Source organism: Papio anubis, chromosome 18 (assembly GCF_008728515.1).
Source record: "Papio anubis isolate 15944 chromosome 18, Panubis1.0, whole genome shotgun sequence".
NCBI lineage: Eukaryota > Metazoa > Chordata > Mammalia > Primates > Cercopithecidae > Papio > Papio anubis.
Window position 1 is genome coordinate 54,503,911 of NC_044993.1, and position 22,459 is coordinate 54,526,369.

Here is a 22,459-nt window from a genome sequence, read left to right on the forward strand (position 1 = left end):
AGGGGAAGGTTGGCAGGGGGGTGAGGGATAAAAGACCACACTGTTCAGGTGATGGATGCACTAAAATTTCAGAAATCACCACTAAAGAACTTATCTATGTAGCCAACAACCACTTGTACCACCAAAACTACTAAAATAAAAAATAAAAAGGGAACTAACACCATTCATGAGGACTCCATGCTCGTGATATAATCATCTCCAAATATTACATTGGGGGTTAGGATTTCAACATATGAATTTGGGGGAGACACAAACATTCAGTCTTTAGCACACATGTTAAAAAAGAAGATCTCAAACCGAAAACCTTACACTTTAAGGAACCAGAACAAGGACAACAAACTAAACCCAAGCACAGCAGAAGCAGGAAATAAAGATTAGAGTTCGTATAAATAAAATGGCAAATAGAAAAACAACAAAGAAAACTTAATCAAAAGTTATTTCTTTTGAAGAGATGACAAGTCTTCAGCTAGATTGATTAATAAAAAAGTGAAGATTAAAATTACTAATGTTTTACAGAAATGAAAAGAATTATAAGAGAATACTATGAACAATTGTATGCTAAAAGGTTTGATAACCTAGATAAAATGGAAAAACTGCTGGAAACACACAATCTACCAAAAACATGAATCACAAAGAAATAGAACTCTGAATACATCTGTAACTCATAAGGAGGTAAAATTAGTAAACAAAACCCTCCAACAGAGAAAAGGCCTAGGCTAGATGGCTTCACTGATGAGTTCTGACAAGTATTTAAAGAAGAATTAAGACCAATCTTCTTCCAACTCTTTTAAAAAATTAAAGAAAAGGGAAAATTTTATAAGTAAATCTATGAGGCCAGCATTACCCCGACACCAAAGCCAGACAAACACTGCAAGAGAAGAAAACTACAGACCAATAACTCTTATGAATACTGATGCAAAAATTTCAGCAAAACACTAGCGAACCAAATCCAGAAACATATTAAAAGGATTATACATCATGACCAAGTGGGATTTATTCCTGTTTCAACATACAAAACTCAACAAATATAATAAACTACATTAATAGGATGAAAAGAAAATAACCACATGGTTTTCTCTCAATTGAGACAGAGAAAGCACTTGAGAAAACTCAATACCCTTTCATGGTAAAAACACTAAATAAACGAGGAAACTTCCTCAACATGATGAGGCCACGTATAAAAAATCGGCAGCTAATATTATTCTCAATGGTGAAAATTGGAAAGATTTTCTAAGACCAAAAACACAAGCATGTCTGCTTTCACCACTTCTGTTTTACATAGTCCTGGAAGTTCTAGCCAAATCAATTAGGCAAGAAAGAGAAATAAGAGGCATCTGAATTGGAAAGATGAAGTAAAATTATCTCTGTATGCAGATGCCATGACCATATATAGAAAACCCTAAGAATTTTACACACTCAAAAAAAAGGTTAAAGCTAATAAATAAATTCAGTAAAGTTGTAAAAAACAGAATCCATACACACACAAAAACTCAACTGTGTTTCTGTGCACTAAAAATTAAAACTCCAAAAAGGAAACTAAGAAAGCAATTCTATTTACAGTAGCATCAAAAAGAATACAAGACAGTAGTGCTAGTAATAAATTTAATCAGGGAGGCAAAAGACTTGTACCCTGAAAACTACAAAACGTTGCTACAGAAAATTAAAGAACAGATAAGCAAATGAAAAGACATATGATACTCATTTATTGGAGACTTAATATTAAGATGACAATACTGCCTAAAGCTATCTACAGATTCAACACAATTCCTATCAAAATCCCAATGGCTTTTTTGTTGTTGCAGAACTAGAAATACCTATCCTAAAATGCGTAGAGAATCTCAAAGGACCCCAAACAGTCAAAACAATCTTTAAAAAGGTGAATAAAGGCCAGGCGTGGTGACTCACATCTATAATTCCAGCACTTTGGGAAGCCTAAGGCAGGTGAATTGCTGGAGGCCAGGAGTTCAAGACCAGCCTGGGCAATATGGAGAAACCTGTCTCTACTAAAAATACAAAATTAGCCAGTCTCATAATCTGGTCTCAAAAAAATAAGTAAATAAAAAATTTTTAAAAAGGATAATAAAGTTGGAAAACTCACACTGATCTCAAAACTTACTACAAAACTACAGTAATAAAAACTGTGTGGTATTGGCATAAAGATAGACAGACCATTGCAATAGAATAGAGAGTCCTGAAAGAAACTCTCCCATATATCGTCAATTGATTTAAGTATACGTGCCAAAACCAGTCCATGGAGAAAAGTCACTCGTCAACAAATAGTGTTGGGAAACTTCAATGTCCACTTGCAAAATAATGAAGTTACCTTACAACACATACAAAAGTTAACTCAAAATGGATAAAAAATTTTCTAGTGGGAATGTAAAATGGTGGAGCCATTGTGAAAGTGATTTGGTAATTTTTTTCAGAAAGTTCAGCATAGAATTACCATGGAACCCAGCAATTCCACATCTAGGTCTATACTCCCAAGAAATGGAAGAAGGAACTTGAACAGATACTTAAACAATAGCATTCATAGCAGCAATACTCTCAATAAGCAAAATATGGAAATAACCAAAATGCCCATTAGGAGACGACTGGGTACACAAAATGTATTGTATACATACAGTGGACTTTTATTCAGACTTATAGGGGAATGATATTTTGTTACATGCTAAGACATAGATGAAACTTGAAAACGTTATTGCTAAGTGAAATAAGCCAGACGCAAAATGGTAAATGATGTATAATTTCATTTATATGAGGAACCTAAAATAGGCAAATTCATATATTTTAAAAAGTAGGTTAGAGGTTATCACATACTGGAGACTGGGGCAGTGAGATGCTGTTTATTGAGCAGAATTTCTGTTTAGGATGGTAAACATTTTCTGAAGATGGGTAATCTTGATGGCTGTACAACACTGTGACTTTATTTGATACTACAGAATTGTACACTCAAAAATGGTGAAAAGAGTAATTTTATGTTATATTTTACGTAAATAAAAGTAAAAAATAAAGTATCTGTTCAAGTTCCTGCTTCCACTTCTTGGGAGTATATAGCCTTAGAAGTAGAATTGCTGGGTCTCATGGTAATTCTGTAATACTTTTATATAAATAACAAGGGATAAAAACCCAAAGAAGTCTCAATGGAGGAACCCTAACATTTCATGGACATGTAGGTGTGGGTATATGTTAGGACACCTTTGGAAAATAAAATATGTCATGCTCAATCAAAAAAAAAAAACTAGTTGGGTGCAATAGCTCATGCTTGTAATCCCAGAACTTTGGGAGGCTGAGGCAGGGGGTTTACTTGTGCCCAGGAGTTTGAAACTAGTCTGGGCAACATAGTGAGACCTTATCTGTACAAAAAATCAAAAAATTAACTGGACGTAGTGGTACCTGCCCGTGGTCCCAGCTAATTGGGAGGCTGAGCTGGGAATATCACTTGAGTTCAGGAGGTCCAGGCTACTGTGAACTTTAATCATACTCCTGCACTCCAGCTCGGGTGACAGAGCAAGACCTTGTTGTTGTTTTTTTTTTCCTCTAAATATTGCTTTGGATTATCTTCATTTCAGTTCAACCATAATCTCTGGTTGGATTCAAGTACTACTATTTTAAAAAATCTCCTGGAATGATTGTAATATGCAGATATATATCTGTGGTTCTCAAAGTTGCCTGGACATTGTATAATATATATGTGTTACCCTATGTTTAATTTTTCTTCCTCTTTCTTTCTTTCTTTCTTTATGGTGTCTAGCTCTGTCGCTCAGGCTGGAGTGCAGTGGTGCAATCTTGACTCACTGCAACCTCTGCCTCCCAGGTTCAAGTGATTCTCCTGCCTCAGCCTCCCAAGTAACTGGGAGTACAGGTGCGTACCACCATGCCTAGCTAATCTTTTGTATTTTTAGTAGAGATGGGGTTTCACTGTGTCACCCAGGCTGGTCTCGAACTCCTGACCTTGTGATCCACCCACCTAGGCCTCCCAAAGTGCTGGGATTACAAGCGTGAGCCATCCCGCCTGGCCTAATTTTTCTTTTATCCAACCTTTAAGTTATGCTGCTGAGAATTAAGGCTAATTAAGGCCTATATGTTCCCCTTTGGTCAACAGTATCACAAAGGAACCATCGCTGCCTTGAAACCACAGTGTAAGGATGGCAGTGACACCAGGACAGCTGCCAGTGAAGTGTCTTTGGAGAAAGGAGATGAAGTCTGAAATCAATTTCAGGGTCTGGTCATCCTTCCATGGCCAATATTGGAAGCTAAGATTTTCCTCTTTGTGGCCATTCCTATCCTGGGAGGGCCATTGCTTATTTGATCAGGACTTTCAGCAGGTTTCCTTATAATCCATCTCAGTTTTCTACAATCTCTGGGTTACTAATTTTTTAAAATCCTAAACCTACTATGTATTTGATGTGCAGAGGAAGTGTGATGCTTTTTATCTACAGCTTTTCTCTCTGTAAAATTGGATAATAGAGTTCCCTGGAGGCTCAGTGAGGATAAGTGATTTGTTTACACTATGTTGTTGGTAAGTGAGATGATATTATTTGAATCCAGTCAAAGCCTATATTCTTGACTACAGTAGATCATTGGAACGGAAGCCTGATGGTTCTGAAGCCAGTCTTCATTCTACCCCGTCAGCCCAAAAGTCCCAGGTGGGTTAGGACAGGAAAGGTTGGGGAAATGCACTGTGAGCTTCGAGTTGAATGAAAACTCATTCATTTCATTGAGTTGGAGCAAATTAAAGAAGACTTGAAGAAGCCTCACGATGCAGAGCTCCCTGTCGGGATCCTTGGGATCATGATGGTGGCAGATGGGGAGTCATTACCTCATAGCACATGAAGAGGGTTACAGGCCTGGCAGGTTTGATTCTGATGCCAATGTTTCCTTCTGTGTTGGGTGGCAGGATGCTGCCCTTGTCATCAATGACCTGTAGCAAGAGGCCTGTGAATCGTACCCTGCAGGAGACCCCAGCCCTTCTGTCCCACCCAAGCACTGTCTGGCTTACGCATGGAACACCAGTGTGGATAAAATAATGGAAGAAACATCAGAAAATGGAATAAAACTGTCAAAAGCCTTTAAAATACGCAAATGTGAAACTCAAGCCAAGGGTCTATGTTTTATGGGTTAGTAGATGTCACCAATGTGTCTTCAAGTTGGAAAACACTGATCAAGAAAAATGAAACGCACCAGTTGCTAGAGAGGGCTGCCAGTGCAGCTTCTAGGTATTCTTTCCTACCCACTGTGTGTGATGCCCTAGCTGCTAGGGTGAGTGGTGTTCCTGCCCACAATAATGCAGTTATCAACTGAGACCTCCATAGGAAACTGAAGGGAAAAATGAGAAGACAGGAGGAAGGATGACTGGGGCAGAGAAGTGTGGCTGGTGTTGTCACCTGGTGTCAAATTGTCCAACCCCCACTGAGGCCTAACTGCTCCCTGCCAATGCCCTTAGGACCAGACCTGGACGTCGTAGGGTGGACTGGCCTTCCCCAGGAAACCCGGCTTGATCTTCATTTCCCGGAGGGTGGCACAAATTATTCCCTGTTCACAAAAGAAAGAAGATTGGTGTTGATCAGAGAGGTCAGGCTGATCACAAAGCAGCCAGAATCATACACAGCATCCCCTGCTCAGAGATGTAGTATTCTGTTCAATGGATGCTGCACAAAGAGCCCTTGTAGGGAAGCTGGAAGTCCTGGGTCTAGGCTCAAGGTGTTGACCCAACTCTATTCCACAGTCATTTTCTGCAACCAGTGTGGTCTGGCTCTGTACTAAGTGCAGAGTCTACAGAATCCAATGGGGAAGCAAAGAAAGAGGAAACAGGGTATTCTCCTGGCTGTGGGCATGTAATGTGGGGCATGCCCACCATTGAACAGGCATGTGTCAGTTTGCTATGGGAAGGCCACTAGTCTATGTAACAAACATTTACGTGGGGCTGTTAAGTAGTGATAGGGATTCTGCCACAACTTCTTGACTGATCCTGATGCCAACTTTTCCTTCTGTGCTGGGTGGCAGGATGTTGCCTTTGTCGTCAGTGACCTGTAGGAAGAGGCCTGTGAATCTCACCCTGCAGGATGCCTCAGTGTGTATGGAGGTTGTCTGGATTGCTTGTGCTGTTCTCTCTGTTAGCACTGCCCTATCTTCATCTGTCTTCCTGATGAACTTGATTCCTCCTTTATTGTTCTCACAAATATATTTATTTCTATAGCTGCATGCTTTACATTCAGACCAATAGGGGTTTGAATCTTGACTCCACCACACACTAACTGCATGCCAATTAATCCCTCTTGATCTCCTCTTGATCTCCTCCGTCAAAGGGCAATAATGATAACACTTACCTCCCAGAGTGCTTGTAAGCATATGGAAAATTCTGCATAATACAAGGCACACACCATGTGTTCAATGAATGATGACTACTGGCTATTACTCAAGCTCCAAGAGGAGTCAAGGGAAAGATTCTCTTTCTGAGGCATTTCTCCCATACTTCCATTGCAGCCCACAGGGCATTATAATTATTTTTGCTTGTCTGTTTCCTTCAGTAGATAATGAGCATCCCAAGAATAGAGATTGCCCTATTCATCCCTGAGCTTCCAACATCTGGAATAATACCCATCAAAAATAGCAAGGACCACAGCAGCTGCAATGTGAGCATATACTACAGGTTAGACACCAGCCAGAGCATTATATACTTCTTTTTATATACCTTATCACAATCTGTTAAGATTGGCACTATAATCTCCATTTAAAGGTGGGGGAGCTGAGGTGAGAAAGCATACATAGTATCCTGATGGTCTTAAAGCTATAATTGGCAGAGCTGAGACTTGGACCCAGGTCTGTGCTCCTGGGATAGGAAGATCTTTGCCCACTGCCACATCACTGCTCACACTGTAGGCATGTGAAAAACGTTGCACACATGAGTGAACAGATGTGAAAGTGTTTTGAGAAATTAAGCTCCATCTAGTGCTGCAAATATTGGAGTCATGGATGTAGTGTGTTGTCCTGGCCCACCATCCTCCTTGTCCAAATATGACCCGTGAGCCATTCAAACATAGGCCCAAAGTGTCACCATTTTTCAGGTCTAGAAGCAGACAAATTAACTGAGTTGCTATTATACTTTTTTGCAAAATAATGTCAGTTGAGTATGTGAGTTGGCACCAAAATAATAATTTTGCACAGGGCCTGGGATAGCAGTCATCCTCTATGTGCTAGAGGGATAATGGAGGCAGAGGGGGAAAGTGGCTCTGTCCAACATTGGAAATGGATTGCAAATGTGTTGGAAGAGATGCTCACCCACGCTGTAACTGATGAGATTCTTGAACTTCCAGACACGCATAATACTCTAAATGTCCCACCCACCTGGCAGCTCAGTGATACTCTGGAATGACACTGTTTGTGTGTATATGTGTTTGGTATATACAGAAAGTATCTGCTCCCTTATCCACCCTGCTAGTATTCCACAGTTAAACCTGTGAGTTGTCCTCCTAAACACCAAGCAATGAACTTTTGGAGCCAGCTTCCACTTGCCTTTGCAGCCCTAGGGAGGGTTAGTGGAGCTGACAGTACTTGCTGGAGGAGGTGGTCTCCATGTTGCTGGAGAGAGTCTCCTATCCCACCCACCTTCTGGGGCTCCTCTGAGCTGATGACCACAGGGACAGTGTTAGTTAAAACAGCCTTAGACCCCTTTTTAAGGTTTTGTCCAAGAGTTTTCAGCACGTTGGTCCCGTGGTAAGATGATGAGTTGTACATTTTCTTTCTGCAGATAGATTTGGGACAAATTAGCCTAGAACTCTAGAGCCTCCGGTTGGCATCAAACAGTGCTGTGCATGCAATGGGGCTGTGTCCTGCACATGTGGCATAATTCAGCACATCTGCTGCGCTCAGTCGCTGAGCATATCATGACTATCTAGAAGGGACCTGTCCACTTTGAAAGGAAAACGAATCCCAGGACCCCAAAATCACTAAGCCAAAGGGAAAACTCAAGTTGGGAACTGCATCAGTTGAAACTGCCTCCCATTTTATTCCTAAATAAGAGCTAAAAAGATAAAAAACAAAACAAAACCACATGCCTCCCCTGCAATTTTCCCACTAAGAAATTCCTTGTGGGCCCCAAAGATCATTACTGTAAAACAGTTCTGTTAAATTTCACCCTGACATTGATAGCTCATCTTCACAGGTATCAGACAAAGAACAGAACTCAAAATCATCCCTCTGCTCTCCTGAGACAAATGCATACCCAATTGCTTTCTCTGACTTATGTTTATCTTATGTAAAAATGCAGATTCACTGATCTAGGTGAATGCACAAGTGACTCTTCCTCTACCCTTCTCTCACATGTAAACAGCTGATCAAAGACTCCCAAGAATGCAACCATTTGCCTCATATCTACCCACACCTTTAAAATATTTCTTCTTTTTCCTCCAATATCTGCCCTTTCCCCTTTAAATATTGAAGCCCTCAAAATCATCTTTGGAGAAAGGCACAAACCTGTTTCCCAGGCGCGTGTCCTTAACCTTAGCAAAATAAACTTTTAAATTAATTGAGACCTGTCTCAGATACTTCCTGGTTTGCACCACCTACCGTTTCTGACTGCCCATAGACGTTGTAGAGCAGAAGGCCTGTCCGTCTTTTCCACTCCTCCTGATCCTTGGGCCACAGGACCTCCCCACCAGTACAACAGTGCTCCAGGGCAGGGAACCTGATACTTAGAGGAAGACAAGGTGCCAGGCATTGGTGAGCCACCCCAGCTCTGTGCATTCAGAGCTCTTAGGTCTGTCACTCAGATCATTCATCCTTCTAGTTCCTCACTTTCTTATTTGCCTTTTGGTCATTTTACAGATGACCATCGCCAAATGGACGTCAGTCACTTCCTGCAGTCCCTGTGAACTATTCTGGCAGCGGGGGGTTGGGTGGTGGTGAGGCTATTGTGTTCAATTTGGAATGTTTGGATTAAATTTGAATATTAATGTAACAAGAGGGAGAACTGTGTGTTTATCAGAACTCATCTTGGGGAAGCATTCTGTATAGCTAAGAAGGACATTTTTATAATCATAATGGGGTAAAGGATGAGATCTTAAGGACATGCTAGGGTGATAATAGAACCATATATTCTTTTATGGAGCCTACACTGTGCTAACTAAAGGGCTTTTGTATTTCTGAATGGGGAATGCATGTTAGGGGTTGGAAATGAATTGCTCAGGACATCAGAGCAGATTGAGCTGAGTGTAGGGAAAGAGACAGAGAGAAGTGTTACAGAGAACAGCCCTGACGGAAGAAATTTCAGAAAAAAAGAGAAAAGGCTGATGTGAACAGAAAAAGTTAAAATATTTTACCCCAAAATATATTTCTTTGACATATTTTGAAATGGCTGCCACTTGGCTAGCAAATAGAGGTGCCCTTGCAAAGCCATCTTTTATGGGGGAAAATGTACATCTGTAGAGAATATCTATTAATGCAGCAATGCCCTGCCCTCTTTCTGTTGGGAAAAAGCTGAGTGTTGGGAAGAAAGCAGAGGCAGGACTTGCATGTCTGACATAATGTCCTCTGGAATGTGTCTAGACTTGCTGGCTCCTTGCTTCTAGCCTTCCTAGGCTCCTAGATTGATTGTATTCCCATTATCTCAAGTAGCAGAGCATATTCCTTATAAATTCTAAACCATCACAACTGTAGATCATGCACCTGCCCTTTGAATTCCACATTCTCACCACCTGTTTCTTTGTTGGATTACCACTAAATAGCATGGGCTCCCAGGGCTTGGGGCCTTCACAGCCTCCACAGTCACAATGGCCCCCTGGTCCCACTTTACTTCTCAAACTGTCTTTTTCTCAGTCCTTTGACACTGTCGGACTTCGTTGCCCCCACAACCTGGTGTTGGGCCTGATCACCTCAACATTCCTGGCTGCCCAACATGGGGCAATGAAGACCCTGGTGAAGAAATGCTAGAGCACGTGAAATAGGAGGACGCATCATCAAAGGACACCCAAGGACGTCTAAAAGAAACTCGGCAGGAAAGCTGAGGGCTCAGAAGAACCAGTGTAACAATGGGACAAAGTGAAAGCAGACATTCTGCTTATTTAAATTTCTCAAGGCATTTATTACAAAGAGGGGGAGTGAAAGTCAGTACTCAGAATTTGTTATCACTCTTTAGTGCAGTAAAGCAGTTTTGCCCATGGTTCCCAGAACGAGGGACTATGGAGTTGGATAAATGGGAGAGAATTGGCAGAGATTTTTAAAAAATATATAAAGATGGAGCAAAAATTCCAGTCTCGGTTTAGTCATTGTAGGCACTAATAAAAGCAGCTCTTGAATCATTTCAAACAGATGATAAGGCAGATTCAGATGAGGAAGAGGAGGACAAGTGTAAAAAACTAACCTCAGATTCTGAATGTGAGGAACAGGAAATGGAGGAAATTAAAGAAAAGAAAGGGAAACTGAAAAAAGTATGTTTTACTAGCCCATCGGCTCCACCTGCTGAATTAAGTGAAGGGCCACCTCCTCTCTCTCCTCTTAATGGGTGAGAAGATGAAGTAGCTACAAAACTTACTGCTCCTGTAGTTGCAACATTAAAACCTGGAGACATTGGTGGTGCTATACAAAATTCTATTCAAAAGGCTAGAGCCAAGGGAGACCTTGAAGCATGGCAATTTCCTATGACTATAATCCAGCAGGGAGGACAGAATATAGCTAATTGGACCACCTTTCCTTTTAAGATTTCTCCTTTCCAGTTTCTACCCAGCTTAACCCCACTGCAATACAATCTCCAAGCCTTGGATCCTTCTCCAGGGCCTTAGAACTGATAACCCAGTTCTTTAACAACTGGAACTGGGTCTATGACAACATAACAGATCAGGATGAAAACGAATTGAGTAAGTTAAAGGGAGGCACATATTCCTATAGTGGAAATGGGGGCAACGAGTGAACATCCTTCCACTATGTTTCCAAAATCCACCTACAAAGGAGAGAAAGAGATATATGAGTAATTAAAGAAAAAGCAGTGTACCCTATTCCTTTAAAACCAGGATAAATTTAAGACCTATAATTGATAACTGAAGGTCTTCTCTGTGACCCTATAACACTCCAATACTACCTTGTTGTCAGTGTAAACAAGGGTGTAGTCCAAAAGCACATGACTTTGAGAGTTCTGCTCATGGCCCCAGGGTCAACCAACCTGTTGTTGGAACCCCGGAGCTGAATAGCTTTCCTCTCTGTCGACACTTGGCTCAGTCCAGAAGTACAGGAAAAGTGGAAGCTGGTTCCAGGCAAACCAACGTTCCCAACTCCGAAGAGTTGGGGGTTGTTAGAGAGCCCTTTCCCAGAAAGCCTGACACCTGTGTCTTTAGTCCGGCAGCCACGCCAGTTGCTTTTAACAGGCTGGCAGGTGCCTGATATTTAGCCCCCAAATTCTAAAGAAATATAGGACAGAATAGCAAGTAAAAGGGGTTCAATGGTGCTCACCACTTGGTGATAGGTGAGCACCTATCGTAGTATCGTAGTCACCAAAACGTGTCTGGAATTTATTCCTTCCAGTGGGTTCTTGGTCTTGCTGACTTCAAGAATGAAGCTGCAGACCCTTGCAGTGAGTGTTACAGCTCTTAAAGATGGTGTGTCTGGAGTTTGTTCCTTCAGATGTTCAGATGTGTCCAGAGTTTCTTCCTTCCAGTGGGTTTGTGGTCTTGAGGACTTCAGGAGTGAAGCTGCAGACCTTTGCAGTGAGTGTTACAGCTCTTAAAGGTGGCACATCTGGAGTTGTTTGTTCCTCCTGGTGGGTTCATGGTCTCACTGACTTCAGGAATGAAGCCACAGACCCTCGTGGTGAGTGTTACAGCTCATAAAGGTAGTGTGGACCCAAAGAGTGAGCAGCAGTAAGATTTACTGTGAAGAGCGAAAGCCCAAAGCTTCCACAGCATGGAAGGGGACCTGAGTGGGTTGCCTGGCTGGCTCCGGTAGCTTTTATTCCCTTATTTGGCCCTGCCCACATCCTGCTGATTGGTCCATTTTACAGAGCACTGATTTGTCCATTTTATAGAGTGCTGATTGGTGCATTTACAATCCTTTAGCTAGACACAGAGCACTAATTGGTGCATTTACAATCCTTTAGACACAAAATCCTTTAGACACAAAAGTTCTCCAAGTCCCCACCCAACCCAGAAGTCCAGCTGGGTTCACCTCTCAAGACCATTGACAACCAGTAGCCTTCCTATCAAAAATCCTAACCCAGTAACCCATGGGTGGCCCAACTGCATTCAGTCTGTAGCGGCAACTGCTTTCCTAGCAGAAGAAAGTAGACAAATAACTTTCTTTTAGAAGAAACCTCATTGTGAGCACACCTCACCAGTTCAGAGCTATCCTAAGAAAAAAAAGCAAAAATGTAGCTTACTAACTCAAAAATCTTAAAGTTTGGGGCTATTCTGTGAGGAAAAGGTGATTTAACATTAACCACTGAAAATTCCCTTAACCCAGCAGATTTCCTAACGAGGGAATTAAATCTTAATTACCATACAGAGGGCCGACCAGACCTAGCAGAAACTCCATTCAGGACAGGACAATAGATGGCTCCTCCCATGTGATTGAGGAAACACACACACACACACACACACACAATACAATAGGTATTCAGTAATTGATAGGGAAACTCTTGTAGAAGCAGAGTTAGAAAAATTGCCTAATAATTGGTCTGCTCAAACATGCAAGCTGTTTGCACTCCACCAAGCCTTAAAGTACAGAACCAGGAAGGAACCATTTATACCAATTCTAAGTTAATTCAGACTAAACAAGGTCTTATAGACAGCAAAGGATAATTGAAATTCCAAACTTACAAGGGTTTAAACAGAAGTAAAGTTTGCTAAAAGTTAACGGTGTAACATGTATTATCCTAACTTCTAGTCTTGTGGCCTTAGACAGTTTAGTCCACAGACATAAAGGAAGTTCACTTTGGAAAAGTGGTTATCTTAAAAAAAAAAAAAAAACTCTATCTCAATCCTGACTCAAAAGGTTACCTGCATCCTCTCTGAAATGAATTTGCATAAGGACGGTTGTTTATGGGAGTGCATCTTGATGGGGTAGCTGGGTTGTTATGAAATACTCAGGAACCTAGCCCAGCTCTAGAACTCACCTCTGAGTGCAAAGGCAATGTTGGGCATGCTGGTAAAGGACCACTAGAATCCAGCAGCCTGGACCCCTTTCTTTGTTGTCAAGAAAGGCAGGAAAACAGGTGCAGGACTGCTACATCGGTGAGCATAACTAATCTGATAAGCAGAGGCCCATGGGTGGTTATGCATCTTGGAAAGGAGTAAGTATTATGACCACAGAGGATGCTCTAGGACTAATGCTCATCAGAAAATGACTAGGGGTGCTGTCATCCCTATGTTCTTTATTCAGATGGGAAACTTTCCCACAAGGCAAAAACACCCCTAAGATGTATTCTGGAGAATTCGGGCCAGTCAGAGTGTATGTACCTTTTTCCCTCTCAGACTTGAAACAAATTAAAATAGACCTAGGTAAATTCTCAGATAACCCTGATGGTTATATTGATGTTTTACAAGGGTTAGGACAATCCTTTGATCTGACATGGAGAGATATAATGTTACTGCTAGATCAGACACTAACCCCAAATGAGAGAAGTGCCTCCATAACTGCAGCCTGAGAGTTTGATGATCTCTGGTATCTCAGTCAGGTCAATGATAGGATGACAACAGAGGAAAGAGAAAAATTCCCCACAGGCCAGCAGGCAGTTCCCAGTGTAGACCCTCACTGGTACGCAGAATCAGAACATGGAGATTGGTGCCACAGACATTTGCTAACTTGCGTGCTGGAAGGACTAAGGAAAACTAGGAAGAAGCCTATGAAATATTCAATGATGTCCACTATAATACAGGGAAAGGAAGAAAATCCTACTGCCTTTCTGGAGAGACTAAGGGAGGCACTGAGGAGGCATACCTCTCTGTCACCTGACTCTATTAAAGGCCAACTAATCTTAAAGTATAAGTTTATCACTCAGTCAGCTGCAGACATTAGAAAAAACTTCAAAAGTCTGCCTTAGGCCCAGAGCAAAACTTAGAAACCCTATTGAACTTGGCAACCTTGGTTTTTTATAATAGCGATCAGGAGCAGGTGGAATGGGACAAACGGGATTAAAAGAAAAAAGAAAAGGCCACCACTTTAGTCATGGCCTTCAGGCAAGTGGACTTTGGAGGCTCTGAAAAAGGGAAAGACTGGGCAAATCGAATGCCTAATAGGGCTTGTTTCCAGTGCGGTGTACAAGGACACTTTAGGAAAGATTGTCTGACTAGAAATAAACTGCCCCCTTGTCCATGCCCCTTATGTCAAGGCAATCACTGGAAGGCCCACTGCTCTAGGGGACGAAGGTCCTCTGAGTCAGAAGCCACTGACCAGATGATCCAGCAGCAGGACTGAGGGTGCCTGGGGCAAGCGCCAGCCCATGCCATCACCCTCCCCAGGTATGCTTGACCATTGAGGGCCAGGAGGTTAACTGTTTCCTGGACACTGGCGCGGCCTTCTCAGTCTTACCCTCCTGTCCCAGACAACTGTCCTCCAGATCTGTCACTATCCAAGGAGTCCTAGGACAGGAAGTCACTAGATACTTCTCCCAGCCCCTAAGTTGTGACTGGGGAACTTTACTCTTTTCACATGCTTTTCTAATTATACCTGAAGGCCCCACTCCTTTGTTAGGGAGAGACATCCTAGCAAAAGCAGGTGCCATTATACACTAGAATTAGGAAAAGGAAAAAGGGTAAATATATATACGTATATAGGTATGCTTACCTAGTCCTCTATGCCCACACAGCAATATGGAATGAAAGGGAATTCCTAACTTCCGAGGGAACACCTATCAAACATCAGGGAGCAATTAGGCCCCCAAAGTCTCCTTACCTCTGAATCTACTTCCTCCGATCCCTGCCTAAAGATAATTTTATGGAGAAGAGAATTTGCTTGTGTGTCTCCAGGTGACAATCGGGTGCCTGTGTGGGTGCCCACCAAACATCTGAAGATCTATCATAAGCCACAGCATCTAGTGGACCCACCTGTACAGTGCAAATTGAAGGTTTGAAAAGTCTCGATTTGCTTTGCCTGTGCCTTCTGTTACAAGGGGCCTGTTTCTCATTATCAGTGGCCTCCCGGCTACAGCCACAAAAGTTTTTGCTTCTGTTTCAGTAGATTTACTAACATGGAGGTGAGGGTATGCTTGTGTTTTTGCAGTAGATGAATGAACCATGTGGATGCCCTCAAGATGTGTGCGACCATGGAATGGGAGACTGGAGGGACCCATGGATTCCAACCATGGACCGGGTTCCCCCAGTACAAGCCATGAGCCAGTTGAATCTGAATGTGAAGAAGGAACGAAGACCGACCAGAGTCATGGATGTTTAATGGACCAATGCTTTCTGACTCAGTTCCTTTCTACCCTGAATACAAGAGACCCTAATAGTTAGGCAGGAATATCATCACCTCTATTCAGCATGAAGTTACAGAAGATGGACCTTCATCCTTCTGCAACCCCTAGGATTAAGGGTCCTCTTGTAATAAGGGAAAGGGGAGATATGTGGGAAGCATTCAAACCAGAGTAACTCCAGTTTGAATAAGGGCTAAGAAAAATGAAGCTGGATCACCAACTGGCAATTAAAGGCTGCACAGCCTATAATTGCCTTGCTCAATTAAAAGAGGTCACCTTTTATGCTAGTAATAATGATAGTAATAATTATACCTTCTCTTTTACAAAAAAGAGAAAGGGGGCATGTTGGGAAAAAGCTGAGTGTTGGGAAGAAAGCTAAGGCAAGGCTTGCATGTCCGACATAATGTCCTCTGGAATGTGTCTAGACTTGCTGACTCCTTGCTTCTAGCCTTCCTAGGCTCCTAGATTGATTGTATTCCCATTATCTCAAGTAGTAGAACATGTTCCTTATAAATGCTAAACCATTACAGCTGTAGATCATGTGCCTGCCCTTTTGACCTCCTCATTCTCACCACCTGTTTCTTTGTTGGATTACCAATAAATAGCATGGGCTTCCTGAGCTCAGGGCCTTTGCATCCTCCACAGTCGCGATGGCCCCCCTGGTCCCATTTGACTTCTCAAACTGTCTTTTTCTCAATCCTTTGACTCCGCCAGACTTCATTGCCCCCACCACCTGGTGTTGGGTCTGCTAACCCCAACATTTCTATGCCTTTCTCACATCCAGGAGAGACTGAGAATCTGATACCTTTAAAAGTCTGAAAAGAAACATTTACCACCTATTCTCTCTGAAGGAGTCTTCATGTATCTAACAAGGCCAGCTTTGCTAGCTAATGTTCTTCTTTTCTCTCTCTCTTAACCTTTCTTGCCACTCAACCTGATTTACCAATATAATCTGTTTCTGGCCACGCTCTCAGTCTGCATTCTTTTCTGTAGCCTCAGGATGGTACTGTAAACCAAAAATGAAATTTTAAGCACCCCCAGCCAACTGAATGGACCCCTCCTCTCAGTCAATGGCATTCTAAAGTTAACCTGAGACAGGAGGTCAGGCCATGACAGAATTGGGTGATTGGATGTACCTCATTATACCCTCCTCCCTTTGGAATTCAGGCACAACTAACCAGCATTAACATTAAAACAGAGACCTTAAGATAATTTATTCTCTCTGAAGCCTGCTACCTGGAAGCTTCATCTGCATAATAAAAACTTTTATCTCCACAATCCCTTATCATAACCCTCTCTTGTATTGATTCCAGGTCTTTAGATAAACTCAACCAATTGCCAATCAGAAAATCCTTCTATGACCTGGAAGCCCCTGCTTTGAGTCGTTCCACCTTTCTGGACCAAACCAATATACACCTTATGTATATTAACTGATGTCTTATGTTTCCCTAAAACATATAAAACCAAGCTGTAAACCAATCACCTTGGGCACATGTTCTCAAGATCTCCTGAGGCTGTGTCACAGGCATGTCCTTAACCATGGCAAAATTACCTCTACATTGATTGAGGCCTATCTTAGTACTGGTTTACAGTATAAAAATTTCTGTAAATCATTGAGAGGCTGGGTTTTCATTCTGAAGGCTCCCATGCATACATGTTAAATAAATTTGCAATATTTTTCTCCTGTTAGTCAATCTGGCTCATGTCGGTGATTTTATAGTGAAACTTTAGGGGTCCAAGAACCTATGGCCCTCACAGAATGTTGGTAGTGAGGACTAAGCTCTATTTTTTTTTTTTTTTAAATCTTGGCCAAATTCCTACCTAAAGGGTCTGGGGAGTCATGCCCTACAAACCATAAATTCTCACCAGATAGGTTTTATTTAACCCTTTATATCATGACTTACTTTCCAATCTGACTTTGGCATAGCATTACGAGACAAGGAAGAAAATCAAAATATTTTACCCCAGAACATATTTCTCTGCCATATCTTGAAATTGCCCAGCAAAGTTTCTTGTGGGAAAAGTCCACATTTTATAGGGAATCCCCTTTCCCCTTTGTTTTCCTTCTTTCCTTTCCATATCCAGAAGATAATCAACTAAGAGCCAGGCACCCTTTTAAGTCCAGTAAGAAACACTTTACAACCTGCTCTCTCTCTCTCTGAAGTCTGCTATCTGAGAGATTCTTCTGCACAATAAAACTTGGTCTCCACAATCCTTTATCTTAACCTGAACATTTCCTTTGATCCCAGGTCTTCAGATAAACTTAATCAATTGTCGGTGAGAAAATGTTTAAATTTACCTATAGCCTGGAAGCTTCCACTTTGAGTTGTCTTGCCTTTCTGAACCAAATCAATGTATTTTTAAAATGTATTTGATTGATGTCTCATGTATCCCTCAAATATATTAAACCAAGTTACATCCTGACCACCTTGGACACATGTTCTCAGGACTTCCTAAGGGCTGCGTCACAGGCCATGGTTGCTCACATTTAGCTCAGAATAAATCTCTAAACATATTGTACAGAGTTTCACTCTTTGTCAACAATAGTTTGGTGCCCAAACACATGGGGCCTCAGAGAAGACTCAGGACCCTGAAGGAGTTGCCCAAACTCAGAGCTAAGGTACCAGCAGGGCCCATTGAAGCCTACCTGACTTTGAGCTTCTCCTCCGGTGGAACTGGTAAGTCCTCCTGAACCCCAGACCTCCCTTTGGTTGATGGTCCTTGATTTATTCTGAGTTGGTTTTCTCCTAGGAAGTTGTTGTTTCAGGATCCTTATTCTAGTTCAGAGCTGCATTCTACATGGAATTCTCTCTTGCTTTTTCTCCTAAAATTTATCTTGATTTGGTTCATCTGTGTGCATTTGCATAAGGAATTGAACTGTTGTTTTCATAGATAAATGAGAGACTGAATTTTTCAGCTCCAAAGAGAAAGGGCATTTGCTCCTCTTAGTCAAAAATGTGCCCTGGGTGACCAAGGGCCTCGTGGGAGTGTCTGGGGGGTTGACCCTCCCCAATGTGCAGCAGCCCTACAGGGAAATCCCCAACAAAAATTAATTTAAAATTGCTCATCCAGGAAATGCATATAAGGGCTGATCACCCAGGGTTTTGAGCCCTCTCAGAGGTCATAGACCTCTGGAGAGAGAAACCCAGACACCTGGGAGGGCAGGAATGACTCAGTGGTGATACACTGTGGAGTCCTGCCCACAAGCAGCACACATTGATCCATCACACAAAAACCCTAGGCTACAGCTCAGTTCCTCCTTTTAAGAAGAAAAAAAAGTGAGAAACAAATCTAAGAATAAGGAGAAAACAAGGAGAATGATCCTTTTCTGGGCACTCTGTAGGTTTTATGGCACCTCTACTTGCCAGAGTTTATATAAAATGGAAGTAATATGGTCTTTGTGCACATTTTCATTAAGGAAAAAGATTCCTAAGGTCGACCTGCAAACTATAGAGTACCTAGGTTCTATTTTCTTTTCTGCCTGCTTTAAATCTGCTGTTACTTTTCTACTGAGATAAAAACCACCGTTTGGATCTAACTGATTTTGCAAGCTGGCAAAGTTGTATTTATCCCATGGCTAAAGTACTGAAGTAATAGCTATGGGAACTTTGTGTGTGTGTGTGTGTGTGTGTGCATTTAAAGGCCTTTATCATAGGCTTCTATAATTTTATGTTCAACTGGCAATTGAATCCATTTTAATTTCCCTCTAGCATACCAGACTTTCTCTTTGTACATTATGATGTAAATTTTACTATCTGATTTCACCTGAGTTGCCTTTAATATGCAAATTTAAGGCTATTTAGCTGACAACTGCCTAGGGTAAGATTTTTTAAAATGGCAAAAAGAAAAAGGTCTTTATGAGTCTATACAATGTGCTTCTACCAGCATGCCTAATACATCATATATTTATGTGTGTGTATACAATATTTTCACGACTAAAAATATATGAAGAGGCTGGGTCCAGTGGCTCCTGCCTGTAATCCCAGCACTTTGGGAGGCTGAGGTGGGCAAATTACCTGAGGTCAGGAGTTCGAGACCAGTCTGGTCAATGTGGTGAAACTCTGTCTCTACTAAAAGTACAAAAATTAGCCGGGTATGGTGGCACATGCCTGTAATCCCAGCTACTCGGGAGGCTGAGGCAGGAGAATTGCTTGAACCCGGGAGATGGGGGTTGCAGTGAGCTGAGATTGTGCCACTCCAGCCTGGCTGACTAAGCAAGATTCTGTCTCAAAAAAAAAAAAAAAATCATAAAATAAAATAATATATATACACACACACATATATGAAGAGCTCTGATTAACTGGCTTTTAAAAAGTGCTTAAATCAGATACTAAAAAAAAAAAAAAGACTAGTTAAATGCTTTTTCAAGTTCATGTGACTTAAGTAAAATCTTTACTTAAATAAGATTTTATTTTAGTAAAGATTTAGCTGGCTTTAAAATTATTGGTCAAATATCAGCAATGTCTTTAGAATTGTTAGCATTTTGTTTGCACCTATTGATCAAGTCGTTTCATGTTTATTCCCGCAGAATACTATAAGATTTGCCATGTTATAAACTATAAAACCCAGCCCAAGACAGAGGGATCTTTGATTGTATATGCTTATGAAATATTGTTGGCTTAAATGAAAACAGCTAAATACTGAGTTATTGGTATAAATATCCTTAAAAGTAACCATAAGTTTTATTACTTAGGTAAACACCTGAAATTCACAGCTATTAAAATGGTTAATAGAAAAGTAACTTAAAAAATATTGGCTATCACTTTTTTGCAAATAATCTAGGTAAACTACTAAATTAATCAGGTAAATGTAATGGAATAAATGCTTGTAAACAAACTTGTCATAATTTAGGATCTAAGGTTATTATTTGATATTAAATATCTGGGTAATTTCCAATTTAAGAATTTTTAAACGTTTTTATTAAAGGTAAAATATCTTTGTCTAATTCAAACCTTATTTAAGGGTTATATATGAAACAAGGTAAACCAGGCAATAAGGGAGATATAAAGAAAGTTATAAAAATAAACAGGTATTTTTGACAAAAATATTTAAAAAGGCTTAAAGAAATTTTATATAAGAAAGAATCTTGTGCGGTAAATTTTTGTCCAAAATAAAAATGATGGGATTGTACAAGAAAGAGGGGTATTTAATATAAAACAGTCTGAACACTTGTGAATGAACTATGTAAGTCATAATAACATTAACAAAATAAATTTTTAAAGGAGTTATGTAATTCAGTTGTCTATAACTAAAAATAATCATAATAATCTTTCTAGAGATGAGTCTTTAATATTTTAAAAAACGCACTAGTACAAAACTAAGTAATTGGTTAAAACAAGATTTTATTAGAAATAGTGACTTTTTTTTTTTTTGAGACGGAGTCTCACTCTGTCACCCAGGTTGAAGTGCAGTGGCATGATCTGAGCTCACTGCAGCCTCCACCTCCTGGGTTCTAGCAATTCTGCCTCAGCCTTCTGAGTAGCTGGGGCTATAGGTGTGCACCACCACCCCTGGCTAATTTTTCTATTTTTAGTAGAGACACAGTTTCACCATATTGGCCAGGCTGGTCTCGAACTCCTGACCTTGTGACCTGCCCACCTCGACCTCCCAAAGTGCTGGGATTACAGGTGTGAGTCACCGTGCCTGGCTGACTTATTTTTAATGCAAGAAGTTTTTAAATTTGTAATTGTTTCTTTAACATTCTTCAGATTGATATCTTAAAAGTGCTATTCTTTCTCTTTTGAAAAGGCCTTGAAGGATGGCTCTCTCCTTCACCTTTTGTTGGCTCCTGTAACTTTTACTAGTTATGTAAAGTAAGGGAGAAAAATTGTTTTTGAAAACAGGCAAATAAAGTAACTTTTGAGCATGTCTTTTATTCTGCATGCCTGTTATATCTCCATATTTGTATGTGTCATGTGGAAGTGATATTTCACTTCAAAACTACATGAAAGAGTTCTAATCAACTAACTTTAAAAATGTAAGTGCCTATCAGATTGGCAAAAGCTAGCTCAGATGCCCTTTTAATTTACATAACCTTGATAATCTGTGCTAAAAATTTAGTTTGGTAAATTTAATCTCAAAACTCTCCAGTAATTTAAAAATCTTAAAGTCATGTTTTAACCCTCGGGTTTTGCCCCCCACCCCAACCCCCCAACCTGAAAATTCGGGTGACTAAAAAGTTAAAATACTAGAAGCACAAAATATGCATTTGTTAACATTTTATAAACACAAAGATGTCAATTCTCAAAAAAATGTAAGTTTCTTTTTGGTTAAGAAACATTTAAGAGTTGCTTTATAATGAAGGATAGTAACTCTCGTAACTGTCAAACTATAAATGTTATTTATCTCTCCTTATTTACTTTAAGGAAGCCAATATCACAGTATTCTGAAGACCATATGAATCTCTCTCATTTGACATCCCATTGGGCCTGGATCTGTTTCACTGCTAATGCTCTGCTTCCAAAATTATACAAGTTGCCTTCCTCTGGGCCCAGGAACTATCATGGAAGAGGTGGGAATGTAAGATTGTAAGGGCCAGCTTTGAGGGATACAATTAGGACAAGACCAAACCCTCCAAATCAAGAAGAGCGTACCAAAAAAAATGCCTACACAGCTGGTAAAACAAGTTTAGTTGTCTTCTAAACTCTTATGTGTCACTTTTGCATACATCCCAACCACAAAACTTTTCTGCTTACTGTAAAATTTAAATATATATATATATACTAACAGGATAAAGTACCTTGTAACAAACCCTCCTGGGTATAATACTGCCAGTTATAAGTTGTGAAGATAAATACATCTATACATATATACATATTTTAAATTATTTTTCAGAACAATGCTTATATTTTGAATAGCTAATTGCTATAAGTCTGTAACAGAAACCAAGCTTACAGTAACTCAACACATAAAAGTTAAAAAGAAGCCAGTCTTGTAACTTTGTCTTTTGGTTCTATTGTCGGGTTTTTTGTTTGTTTGTTTGTTTGTTTTTTTGTTTGTTTTTTCAGACAGAGTCTCTCTCTTTTCACCCAGGCTGGAGTGCAGTGGCACGATCTTGGCTCA

At 40.6% G+C, this 22,459-nt stretch overlaps 1 protein-coding gene across 4 annotated transcripts in view; it reads right to left on the reverse strand.

Moving 5' to 3' along the window:
* Nucleotides 1–22,459, reverse strand: part of ACSM1 (acyl-CoA synthetase medium chain family member 1) — a 57,981-nt gene that overhangs the window by 8,463 nt on the left and 27,059 nt on the right. For 3 of the 4 annotated variants that reach the window (XM_021931810.2, XM_021931809.2, XM_003916626.5), the window contains exons 8-10: nucleotides 8,569–8,692; nucleotides 5,455–5,535; nucleotides 4,823–4,924 (exon numbers count right to left, since the gene is read on the reverse strand). In XM_021931810.2, coding sequence (XP_021787502.2) covers nucleotides 4,823–4,924; nucleotides 5,455–5,535; nucleotides 8,569–8,692 — 307 coding nt within the window. The remainder of the gene's footprint in view (nucleotides 1–4,822; nucleotides 4,925–5,454; nucleotides 5,536–8,568; nucleotides 8,693–22,459) is intronic. The other variant, XM_021931811.2, reaches the window with a different exon arrangement.